This window comes from Mycteria americana, chromosome 6 (genome assembly GCF_035582795.1).
Source record: "Mycteria americana isolate JAX WOST 10 ecotype Jacksonville Zoo and Gardens chromosome 6, USCA_MyAme_1.0, whole genome shotgun sequence".
In the NCBI taxonomy this organism is placed as follows: Eukaryota; Metazoa; Chordata; class Aves; order Ciconiiformes; family Ciconiidae; genus Mycteria; species Mycteria americana.
In genome coordinates this window covers 39,402,983-39,415,982 of record NC_134370.1, presented here as the reverse complement: position 1 = coordinate 39,415,982, position 13,000 = coordinate 39,402,983, and the positions used below count along the sequence as shown (strand labels likewise).

General features: G+C 36.8%; 1 protein-coding gene across 7 annotated transcripts in view; it reads left to right on the top strand.

The window, feature by feature from the left end:
- The window catches only part of UBE2D1 (ubiquitin conjugating enzyme E2 D1), a 21,354-nt gene extending 8,354 nt beyond the window's left edge, over window positions 1-13,000 (top strand). For 2 of the 7 annotated variants that reach the window (XM_075505435.1, XM_075505436.1), the window contains exons 2-9: window positions 1,370-1,433; window positions 1,528-1,559; window positions 3,800-3,917; window positions 4,354-4,431; window positions 4,697-4,802; window positions 7,115-7,208; window positions 7,661-7,734; window positions 10,274-13,000. In XM_075505435.1, the coding sequence (XP_075361550.1) occupies window positions 3,867-3,917; window positions 4,354-4,431; window positions 4,697-4,802; window positions 7,115-7,208; window positions 7,661-7,734; window positions 10,274-10,365 (495 nt within the window). In that variant the 5' untranslated portion in view covers window positions 1,370-1,433; window positions 1,528-1,559; window positions 3,800-3,866 and the 3' untranslated portion in view covers window positions 10,366-13,000. The remainder of the gene's footprint in view (window positions 1-1,369; window positions 1,434-1,527; window positions 1,560-3,799; window positions 3,918-4,353; window positions 4,432-4,696; window positions 4,803-7,114; window positions 7,209-7,660; window positions 7,735-10,273) is intronic. The other 5 variants (XM_075505437.1, XM_075505433.1, XM_075505434.1 and 2 more) reach the window with 4 other exon arrangements.

Here is a 13,000-nt window from a genome sequence, read left to right as displayed (position 1 = left end):
GGGCCAAGAGTGGACCTGTAAGAAGTGTGCCTGAATTTAGGTGCCAGGTCCATGGTAAATTCGGTCCCTCAAAGAGAGAACTATGGGAGCTGAAATGTTTACTGGCTGTTGTAAACGGGTAAATATATTACAGCAGTTGAGAAGTGCAGAGTTTCAACCCTTCAAATTGTACGTAAGGTCTGATCATGCTATGTACACAAATTCTACACTTGAGTTAACCTTAGTTCCAGTTTAAACCTTGATTTTGGAAGTAGTTGCCTCGATGAATGATTTTTGGGTAGAAATGTTTTCACTGTTACTCCTTACACTAAAATCAAGGAGGTATTTGCAGAGCTGCTTATGTCTATTGTTGACTTAAATATGTATGTTTTGAGTAATTAGTTGACTGACTTACGAACAGTGGCTTAGCACACATCTTTTGGCTTATTTCAATGGAAGTATTTACACATAATTGTTAAACTTACTGCAGCACAGTTTCTATCAGCTTACAATTGGAAAAAGTTGTTTGTTATTACTACAGTAAAACTTCAGACATCAAAAGTGGTATATTAAATCAAACAAGGAAAATGAAACAACATTAATGCCTGGCTTGTTTTGCATTTGATGTAGTGATGATAAATCAGATGAAAAGCTGAGCTGGTTTTGTGTAATTAAATAACATTTTAAAATCATTTGGGACCGTGTGGACTTCTGTAAGAGAAATAAATCAGTTGACCTGCAAAAGCTTCTCTGAATGCTTCTCTTAAATTTCAACTTTCTTGGGTTTTTTTTAGTAGTCATTTTGGGGAAAAAAAAAAAACCATGCAGGGAATTAAATTAAGGTGTGTTAAGTGAGGTGTAGAGCTAATATTTTTCCTTTGTTTTCTAGTTTGCTTAGGAACCTTTATGTTATCTTTATATATCATCTCTAGGCAGACTGCAAGCATTTTATGAGCTAGTTTAACTCAGCTAGTATACATAGATTAGGCCAATACAGGAAGCTTTTGTAAAATCAAAAGCTAAAGGAACAGTCAGATTAGCACATAAATTTCTAAATTAAGCAGTGAGTTTACAGAGAAATCAAGAAACCCTTCATTGTCTTAATTTTTTTTCTGTCTCTACTTCAGTATGTCCAGCCTATTATGAACTTGACTATAACTCTTAAATATTTTCAGATATTAATTTATAGCACAGTGTTGTCTTTAGCTGCAGACCTATGTGGCAAAAACCCTGCTTTCAATGTCAATGAGCATTTAAAGTGTTGATTTCTTTAAAAATACCACAGGTCTATTTAATAAAATCTGTTTGCATTCTCACTTTTGAAGTGATGCTGTTGAGTGGTGTGTATTTTCATGTAGATGTCTTTCAAATATTTGTGTGTTTCTTACAGGAACTAAGTGATCTGCAGCGAGACCCCCCAGCCCACTGTTCTGCTGGACCTGTTGGAGATGACTGTAAGCTCTTTATAGTACATTGTCACAGTTGAACTTTTTTCGGTTAAGAAAAAGCTTGGAAAATCTCTAATTGTTGTATCTTTTTTACTTTCAGTGTTTCACTGGCAAGCAACAATTATGGGACCTGTAAGTATATAATTCATGCCCTTTAGAAAGTAGACCTTGTTTCCTTTTTTGTTATGGAAGGATTAATTTGGGTTTCTGTAAACATGGCAGTCATTCAGCTGTGCTGTGTGCAGATTAAAGATTGAGGGTGGTATTGTTGTTCTTAGTAGTCTGGTACTAATTTCTTTCTGAAACTGTTAAAAAATCTGTCCTCTTCATGAAGTTAGGGGTGCTTAATCAGTTAGCTGCAATGTTTGAATTGGTGATGTGGGCTGCAAAGTGAAAAGCTTCCTTTTCAAAGATGATCATTCAAAGATGACCAGTTCTGGAAGATTCATCTTCCAGACGAAAGGAGGAAGAGTGGCTGTAATCGAATGTTGAAGTTGGTAACTGTAAAGAAGAGTGATGTTGCACAGGGAGATTTTGGGGCTTTTGGGTAGAGCTTGTTTGATGGCTGTGATGTGGCTCTGGTAAAAACAGATGGCTTTTGCAAAGTGTAGACCAGCAATTGTGGGTACTTTGGTTTCTGTGTGAGAAAGGCCTGCTTTCCTTGGGTTGAGGGAGATTTCTAAACACCCCATCTATGACTCTTGTCAAGGAAATGACATAAGAAAGGACAATAAAGCTTAAGAATAGAAAGTTTTAAAGGAAAACTTGAAAAAGGTTTATGTATAAAGAATAAAGAACAACATGACCTGAGGGAATGGGCGGTTATTAATACCATGGTAAGGAGTTTGTATTCCTAGTGGTTTTGTTTTGGACTTACTAATTTGGAAAGAGTTTCCGGCTCAGATGATGAGCTGAACCACTGTGTGAGTTGAAATTTTGAGACAATACTTAGTCCATTAAGATGCAGCATCACATGGTGGAGAAGAGTGGAATTGTGACTGCTTTGAGGCTATTTCTGCATTTTCAGCACAGCTGCTCTGAAGCAGTGAAAGATCAGTTACTAATTTGCCAGTGGCATGCTGGAGTCTGTTGTCCGACTTGTCAATGGCCCAGTAGCAACTGAAATGATTGCGGCAAGTTTTTCTGTAGGATACTAATGCTTTTGCCATTTTTCTTTAACAACTGTGTTCTTTCACATATAAAGTCATTCTGACCCTTGCCCTTCTGCACTGCTTAAAGGTGAATGGCAAAACAGCAAAGAGGTCAAGGGTTAACAAAAGCTTATGTGCTGATTACCACCAATAATGTCTGTGTCCTGAATGACTCTGAGTCTGGGAAATACTCTGAGTAAGGGAAATACTAGCACATGAATCCCAACTTAAATTCCTTTTTTTTTCTTCAAGCTTGCAATTCACCTTCTGTATTCTGTAGTGGGAAATACTCTTTTCTTTGCTTCAGGTTCCTCAGATTTCACTAGTTAAAGATAAGAATGAGCATCTCTTGCCAACCTTTCTCAGCCATATCTGCCAACAAGAAAATAACACAGTCAGCATGTTAATCCTTTGCCTTGATAACACAAGGAAATAGGGATGCACATCCTGTATGTTTCCTGATGGCCTGAGGGAGGCACAGGACTAAAGCTTACCTTCAGAATTCACTTCCTATGTGTAGAAGTAGGGTAACCTCTTCTCCTGTCTGTGGGCATTGTCAATTTGTTTTACATACCTTACTCGGAAAACATATCATGACTTCACTTTGCCTTCTGTCTGACACTGAACTTGTCTCATCTGCAGCTTATTTTAACTTTGACAAATCCATTTAGTATGCATGCAAGCGATCCTTTCAAATGTAATTGGAAGTACAGTGGCAATCTCTTCTGATGTTACCTAATGCTGACTTCTTAGCAATACTATATATAACCTGCCTTACGTTGCAACACCGTCTGCATTTTGAGTGTGTAAGACGACATGTCTTAGTTGACCATTTGTGACTTTACCTCTTACATTCCTCTCTAAAACTGTAATTTTTGCTCATTTCCAAGGTAAACGTTTTATTTAAAAAACAGTCTGCCTTTGTTTCTATAAGAAAACCCAAAAACTTGATCCTCTGCAGCTTTGCTGAGATTGAGTTCCTATGTTGCTGCTTTAAACTTACCAAGTAATGAGGAAGGTTTTCTTCTCCTTCCCTTAATCAGAAATGGCAGCACTACTGTCTATCATTTAGCATTGAGACTTTTCCCCTCACTTTCCTAGTTAATAAAATGAAAGATTTCCTCAACAGATGACTGCAACAAAGTTATTTCTATCTATTAACTGTGTGCAACCTGGACATAAACCTGTGCACATGTTCTCTAACAAAATGCATGTTCACAGATTTGTACAGGTCACAAAGATGTTGTGTGTTTTAAAACTCCCTGATGTCATCATGATCAGCTGAATTATGTTGGAAAATCCTACTCTTTGCATCTGCAAAGAGAAACCACTTCTTAAGGTAAGTATATTTGTGGATTAAGGATGGAGGAGGATCAGAGCAGCTGTGGTGTTGCACGGAGACAGGATGTGGAATACCTGCTCTGGGTTTTGGATTCCCCTTGGTGCGGTGGAGCCGATGGATCAGCAGTTTTGTTGCTCCACCAGTCAAACACTGCTACCTTCCATTCCCTCCCCAAGAAGTGCAGCACTCAGTGTAGTAGCCATGGTTGGCTCTACTCTAGCTCTGCAGGCCAGTGGGAGGGTTCAATTCCCTCTGTGCCTTCCCAGTACACAGCCCATAGTGGGCTGTGACCCATAGCATGGGCTGTGTACTGGGGAAAAAATGGATTTTCTAAGATACTCATAGCTTTGGGATGTTATCTGCGTTCAGAAGGGAAGCTCCAAAATAACTGAAATGTGTTAATATGTTTTGTTTGTTTTGTTTTTTTCCGCAGCCTGATAGTGCATATCAAGGGGGAGTATTTTTTCTCACAGTACACTTTCCAACAGACTATCCTTTCAAACCACCAAAGGTAAGTCCTTTCTCTCAAAACTTACGCAATTTTTGGTCAAAGCTTTGTTTCTGTGTCTTAGTTCTTTGAGGCTTAATTTTGGAAGTTAAAACCAGAAAGGCCAGCAATAGGATACATGTTCATAGTGGATGAACAGATAAGACTGTACAATAGATTGTATTGGCAGATCTAGTATGACTGGAACTGAAGGGACAATGTTAAGGGTTCCAAATGTAATAAACAGAATTTGATGTTACTTGGGGTTTTTTTATTTTTTTTATTCCAGATTGCTTTTACAACAAAAATATACCACCCAAACATAAACAGTAATGGGAGTATTTGTCTCGATATCCTGAGATCGCAATGGTCACCAGCTCTGACTGTATCTAAAGGTAAACTCACAGATTTGCTAATGGATTTATGAAATTGCATACACTGCCATGGTGCTTTTTTGTGTATTACTGCACTGTCTAAGGGTGGCAGTGGGAACTCATTTATCCTGCATGTTACAGAAGGGCAAATTCCATTGGAATTCCTGTTATGATCCAAGATCTTGCACAGTTTATTTGGAGTGTCACATTACATAAAATATTATGTGCATGGTAAGAAATGTACTAAAACAAGTTGAGTAAGATAACAAATGTCCAATTAGCCTGAAATGCAGCTTCTGTATTATAGCTGATTGTGCATGCAGAACTGAGGAGAAACTGGTGAAGAGAGCTTCAAAATCAAATTAATTTGGGTGTGAATGGAAAACTCTGATACTGATGTGTGTGGGCTTACCTGATTGCTTATTGCTGGCTCTTTCGGTTGCTGGAGCATCCTTGTGTGGGCTAAGATCTTAATTACACTTTATTTTAAAAAGAGATAATTGTTCTGGTTTGCATTCCTCTGTAAGGTGAATATTTTAAAATGTAGCTTCTTTCAAAGTCATCAGTAAAATATTTATTAAATATTCTAGTCCCATAGTTAAACTTTCTCAAGTTGAACACTGTAGACTTTTGGAACATTGAGGTTACAGTTAAGCAGTTCTTTTGTTGTAGGCATTTTGTGTCACTTCAAAAGCTGCTTAAAATATGGGTGCTATCATTGTTTTTTCTCACCCATCTTCAAAATGCTCAGGCGCACTCTTAGTTATATGGCAGAAAGTTCTCATGTGACTCAAAAGGTTAAACAGTATCACATCTTGCTTATGTGCTTGAGAGCCCTCTAAACCATGTGTCTTGTTTTAGAACAGTGTCATTGCAGTTGGTGCACAAGCAAAGAAAAAATTGTTACTCGTTGTCCAATGGAAATTGCTCTATGCAAGTGCAATTGCTATACCTCCTTGGAAAAGCAACTTCTGGCCATGTGTAACAACCTTGTGAAGTAATCTCACAAGCTAAATAAAAATCTAAGTTTAATGCTGTTTCCTGATGTAGTTGCTGAAGACACGAATTACTATTGTGTGTAATTGGTATTAACTTTCCACAGAAATTGGTTGATTTTTTTATCGCTGAGAAAAAAATTGTCTTGTTTCTAGTTATTTAGAAGGTATTTAGCAGATGAGAGTTGGCACTTATGTCATGTTTAATAGTTGGCATTTACAACTGAAAACTTTTTTAGATCTTCAGTGCTTTTCTGTGTCTTTACTTGTTGAGTGTTCCTTCAGTTATAAAAAGGAGCAGTCTGCTGGTCTTCTGTGTTCTGATTTGATGTGCTTTTAACGTGCTTGCACATTATATATTTCATAAAATGGAAATTAGCTCAGTGGCTCATGGAAGTTTCTCCTTTATAGTTCTTGTTTTCCTGAATCAAAGGATTACAACATACTGATAGCACTTCTGATTGGTGTGACCAAGTATTCTAACCTGATTTTCTAATATTACTGGTGTATTTGGCACTTAATGAAATGAAATATGTTGGTATGACGTGGTCGAACTTGCTACAGCTGAAAATAGGTGTTAGTCCAGGCTCTTTTGTGACAAGACAAAGCAAGGAAAAAATCCTATTCTACAGCAGATTCTCACTGTAGCATCAAAATCCCTTTCACTACGTGTTTAGAATTGTTTAACTGTGTACTCTTGTATTCATATTAGTTCTGAGTATAAAAACAGAAATTTCCTGAAAAGTATGGACTGAAAATATTGGAGAAATCAAATATCCTTGGTTCAATACCAGGAAATGAATATGGAATTATAAGTGAATACCTGCATATAATACTGATGAAGTATTTTCCCAAAATGGACTTCTATCAAATTAAGTGAAATATTCATATGTAGGAGAGAATAACTGTCGGCACAGAAGTGGAGAAGGATATGCACAAATAGAGTATTGTATGGCAGTGTAATATTAACAATATTAATTATCTTAAATAATTGTAGATGAAAGAGCTTAGTTTGATCAAATATTTATAAGTAACTATATAGTCTGTAGTTTGTTTAATGTTCATAGGTTAAAACATGGGAGAGAGATCATTAGAAAAGGTACAGGTCCATGGGTTGCAAGTTCTCTAGGCTAGTATCAGGAGGTGTTTACTTAGGACCTGGAACAGTGATGCTGTATAAACATTTCTGAGCAGAACTGCTATATGAAAGCTTAATACTAATATGCATTCTCTTTCCAATCTCCCTTCCACCACCCTCATTCAGTGTACTGGAATATATTAAAGGATTATAGAAATAAAGCAAACTAACTTGTTTAATCTAGTGTCTCTTTTATTTAGTTTTATTGTCCATATGCTCCTTACTTTGTGATCCTAATCCAGATGATCCTTTAGTACCGGATATTGCACAGATCTACAAGTCAGACAAGGAAAAGTGAGTATAAAATATACGTATTTGTGTGTGTGGTACTTCCAGATAGTTATCTGCTATGCACCTTCTACCTTAACTTTTAAAGATACTAATTTCTTAGATTTCTACAGGATTAGATTTTTAAATCTTGAAAATACTGATCAGTGGAATGGCAAGCAGGAAACTGTAGCCATACACAGCAGTTGGATACTTTACTATTTTTTTTTTTTAGTTAGTTGCATAAAACCTTTACACTTTTGTGTTGTGTGTTTATATTCATTGCATGAAAAATCATTTCCCAAATATGATTTATTTGTTGCTACTGTGATCCTCTGGTTGTAAAACCTGTGCCTTTAGTAAGATGTTAGGTATGAACAACAAACGTGGTTTTGATCCAGTTTTGTAAATGTAGGATAGACTAATGTTCAGCTCTGTTTAGTGCTAAGAAACATTGTCACAGTTATTGCGAATTGCACCATCTTACAGAGAAAAAGAACCTCTTTTACTTTCTGGAACAGCTGTAGAACTTGCAGGAAGTTTCTGATCTTGGGTAGGTGACATGGACAGCACATAACCAAAGCGTTACATGCTTCTGGACCAAACCTGATTTTGATTTGAAGAGTTTTAACTCAAAAGTACTATACTGACTGAAACATTTATGCTGAGGTCTGTTACTTACAGTGCAGAACAACCTGGATTTCCCAAAGTTCAGTTTTAAGGCTTGCTGACTCCTTGTTGTACATCACTCCTAAGGAGGATTTTGAAATACTGTCTTATCACTACACACATGGCCAAACCCTCACAATAATAGATAATAGGATTTAGAGGTCACTAGCAAGCCCGATGCTTGGCATAGCAGAGTTTCCTTCTAGAGCAGTACCTCTCCCAAGTGACTCCTTTTGCCACTGAAACTTTGAATAGTGAAATGTATGGATACCTAAGCAGTGATGCATTGATTTCTTAAGAGTTTGTTGCAGTTGTGGGTGGCAGGAAGCTCAGGCCCTTTATTCCACAGATTAGACTGCATGACTTCCAAAGGGTTCCATAGGGAAATACTACCTGTGTGAGATTTTCCATCTTTGCTGCTTTCTGCTGATATATCAGCTACCTGCTTCTCCTGGGCTTACGAACTGTAAAAACTTTATGCATGGAAAAGGATCCAGGAAGGAAATATTTTGCTTACCACTGGGAGATTCTGTTGAACTCTGCTGCTATAGGTATTTGAGCACAATCCAGTCTACAGTCTATCAGCATGGCCTGAGTTGTCTCCTGTAACAGGGTTTTAGCACCTGTGGATTTTCTAGGTGTGTGTGGGATTAAGAAAGACTGAAACACAAGATCAGTTTAGGATAGTAACAAGGAGTAGGAGTCTCTAAGGTTTTCCAAATACATCCAGTCCTAATTTGCCAAGAATGGAATAACCTTCCCCAAAACTAATGTCACAAATTTTCTGGTGCCCTTGACAATAAACAAAAAAGTCATAGCCATGCAGCACATTTATCGACAGCCTAACCACCGCTGTTTATCTGACTTCTTCTTCAAGCTGCAGAAAAGGTTATGGATTTTGTTTGGGGCAGGCTTTTTATCCTTGGTACTTAAGCTGCTTTTTGGTAACCTTGCTGTTAACTATTTTAATTGTTAGACTCTAACTATTTTAACTGTTAGACTCTTTGCTTCAGATTCTGTGGAATGTTTGTGGTATCCAGAAGAATTTTCGACCTTTCTAGTTAACTGACTGAGAAATTGTTGGTACCTATTTTTTAGTACTGAGCCATTGAAGACTTCTTGCAATGCATGCTAATGGCCTGTGGTTCATCGCATATCACAGGTCCATGAAGATTTTGAGTATTACTTTTACCTTGAGGACTGGATAGAGGAGGAGTGATGTAGAAGTTACATGGAAGCCTATGGTCTAGTATTTTTCTCCCTAGAGTAAGAATTACTAAAATGGCCTTTTTCTGACAGTTCAATCTCTGATACAAGCAAATCGCATAACCCACTTGTGAAGTGCTTGAACTCTGTGGCTTGTACTGCAAAGCAGATAGTGTTGAAGCTGAGGATGTTGTGCCTCAGCTTTTGTCCATCCACTTGATAGTGATCCCAGGTATTGTGCCTCCTGTTTTTGAAGGAAGTGAACAAGGGATATTTCTCAATCTCCAAAACTTTAAATTTAATCATTGCTGGAGAAAGTGAGAGAATGTGTAGTCTTGACTAAACTTTTAATAGGGGATCAGCATAAGAAGATAAATGTTTTTAATCTCAGCTTGGATTTAGGAAATGAAAGATATGGCTGGTTACCCCTGAGCATTTATCTATGGGTATTTTAATATAAGTAAAAATCCAAAGACTTGTATGGTAGCATATTCTTAGGAACAAAACCAGTTAGTACATGATTTGCTATACTGATCTTAAGAAATGGATTTAAAAACTTGTCACCATTTTCTCTGGAGGACCCAGAAGAAAGTGAATCTAGTCTGAAGAGTGGAATGTAAGAAATGTGAGGACCAGAGGGAAAGTTATTGACTCTCTAAGGACATTTACCTTTGGGAGTGCTAGTCAGCTTCATATCAGAAGGAAAAGGCCCAAGACTTAAAATCTAGTCAAAAATGCTTTTCAGGAAATTTTCCTTTCATGTTCTGAAATGCAGAATGGAGAATAAAAAAATGACTGTGCCTTCTATCCCCACCCTTTCCAAAACCAGTTAATTATACTGAATTTTATGCAACTAAAACGTGTGAACTTGGTCAGACTGTTAATAGCATACACATTTAGGAATAATTGACAACAAATTCCTGTTAAGGTACAAATAAGGGAACCAGTTGTGAAATGCAAATTAAGTATGCACAATGATCTGCGTTTTAATACAAACCTGTGAGATTGGTTTTGTGTCTAAATAGCTTTGATAGGTAGCCTTAGAAACTGAAGGTACAGTGGGTGTATGTTTCTTGGCTTCTAGACTATTTTAGCATTATTTGAACCAATGCTAAGAGGTGAAAAGCTCAATAACATCTGTATTAAGTAAATATGTGGCCATTGTCAATGTATCACTAACAGCTCTTCACTGTAATGCCTTCTTTCTGCACGTACAGATACAACAGACATGCAAGAGAATGGACTCAGAAATATGCAATGTAAACTTGTGAAGACTTTTTCATATACCACACAGTACTGTAAATTCTAGGGTTTTTTTCAAAATTAGGAGGAAATGGAGCACAGCTTACTGTTTCAATTTATCATGATACCCCTTGAATTTTTTTTCACCCATGTAAGTGTGTTTCTGGAGCAAGGGAGAACAAACTTCCGAAAATAACCTTATGACTGTGATAAGAATATTTATCCTCTTTGTACGCTTTGCAGAAGACATTTATTGCCGTTTTTAAGAGCTGGACATCTGCATCTTCAGACTATGAGATCCATAATGCAGTTGTAAAGCAACCAAATTATTTTTGCTGGAAAAAGTAGCTGGTTTTATGTGATGAATACTGTATGTGTGTCCTTAAAGTATGTTGTCCATTTCATAAGTGTGTTCAAATTTCATTTTGTTAGTTCACTTATATAATTTGTATTTTTTTTTACTGTATAGACTAAATATTTTATTTACCATGTAAGTAATTTCATTTTAGACTTACTTGCTTGTGCACAGTATTGACAAGATACAACTGCTAGTAATGAAAATAATTGGAGTATCCCACCTGTTGGATATTCTAAAGACTGCAGATTTCTTAAAACCTAAAATGATCTTTGCACTGTAATTCTTTGTATGCTGATTATGGAGAAACACTTGTTCTTGATTCTGTTGCATACTTGACTTAATTTTATTGCAATGTGAACTAATTGCACTGCTATGTAGAAAGATGTGTAACCGTTTTGTTGCTATTCACAAATGATTTTTGACATGTGGGCAACATAACACTATCACAGACCTTTTACAAATCTAAATGTAGCCTTTTCCATAAAAATAAAATGCATTTTCTACTACTTGCCTTGGCTTTTTTTTTTAATCATGCATATCCTTAAAGTGCTTGTTCTAACATTAGAGAATAAAAATGTTAAGCGTGCATGTGTCTTGTAGACAAAAGGGAAAATAAAGCCATGCATTATGTACTACTTAGAACTGTGTTGCAATTAATTTTTATGCTAGCTTTAGCCTAATTTATTTAGCATGCTATGCCCATTGTTTTATATAGGATTTCAACTAGTTTAATGACAGGTTACATCTATATTCATTTGTGGAGGAAATACCACAAGTGTTTGAACATCAAACACTTCAGTTAAAGTGGTGTATTGGCAGTATCAGAATGTTACAGTAAACTTCTCACACTTGAAGCTAACTTTTCCCTTAACTGGCACTTCAGTTGCTTCAGAATATGCATGTGGAAAACCAATAGTGCTGGAGAGGGACAGTCTTTTCTTATGAAGTAGATTAAAAGCAGAAGACTTCTGATTTCCTACCATACATTCTTCTTGGGTATCTGAAAATAAGAATGCGTGACTAATGTTTTTCTCTGTACTTTGCACATGAAAGAACAGCGACTTACACTTGGGAAATTTGTCATCATAAAATGCATTTTTAAGACTACAAAAATATTTGGGTTTTTTGTTGTAATGAATGCCAAACTGGAATTTGCATTGTGGGTAGGAAGCGTGCACAGTAAGAGCTTTTATTCCTACCAATGGAATATTGTTATCTTCATGCTTGCTGACTTAACTGACCCCAATGGCATAAGTTGGTCAGGTATGGGAAAATGTCACTTCTGTGCTACAGTTTTATCTATGATGTAATGATGACTTTTGAAACAAAAGCTTGATGGAGAGTGACTCTATTGATCTTAAAATATCCTTGTTCAGATTGTAAGCTGCATAAATGTGGGGGTTTTTGTTATTAAAATGAGTGCTTCATTATACTTGAACTAGGACAATGTAGCTAGGAAGGCAAAGCCATTATTTATACTTACTGCTAAAATGGTGGTAGAAAACTTTGACTGTCAGAATGTGTTCCCAGAGCTTTTATTTTTTCTAGATCAGTAGTAATATGTTTGTACTAGAAGTTACTTAAATGTTTGCAATTATCTGTATTGAACTGTGTGAAATTGGAAGTTTGACTTGCATCTCAGAATACTCACTTTCTTTTGGTTTACTGATTTGTATTAGGGATGGATTGAAAACACTTGTACTTCAACTGGTAATTTTTCTGCTGTGTGCCATACATGCAGGATGACTGTGCATCACAGTGCAAGACCAGCAGGATGGTCAAAAAACCGCAGACCAACCAAAATGAATAAGACGTTCTGCCTACGGCCTATTTATATACTAAAAAAATAATTCTCTCTTATGAACATGCTGCTTTAGAGGCATGAAAGTAAGTTAGTGATTCTCATGCTTCTCCTAGCATTTCAAAAGCAGAAAGTCCAAAATGCTGTCAGAGATAAATACATTACTTCTTTCTTTCAAAGAGTTGGTCAGATTTCATCTATGGAGATAAAACATCTCCAGTACTATTAATGCTTTTTCCTTCTATAAGGTTACTCCATCCTGTGTTACTTACTATGATGGAGAAAAGCTGCATCATCTCTGCATCCTTTTTTTCCTGCTCAGGGCTGCCCTGTCTCCTGTGTCAGGCACGCGGATACCATGCTTACTCTGCCTTTTACAGCTTGCTATTACGAGGAAATGGGTGAAACTGTACTGTGAGTTTTCAGCCACAGCTCGTCACAGCCTGCGTAATTAGTTTCTGATCTCTGTGTTGTTTTCTGCCTGCATATGCTGAGGCCTAAAATGTAATAAACGTGGAAGAAAACTACTGAGAAACTCGTCTG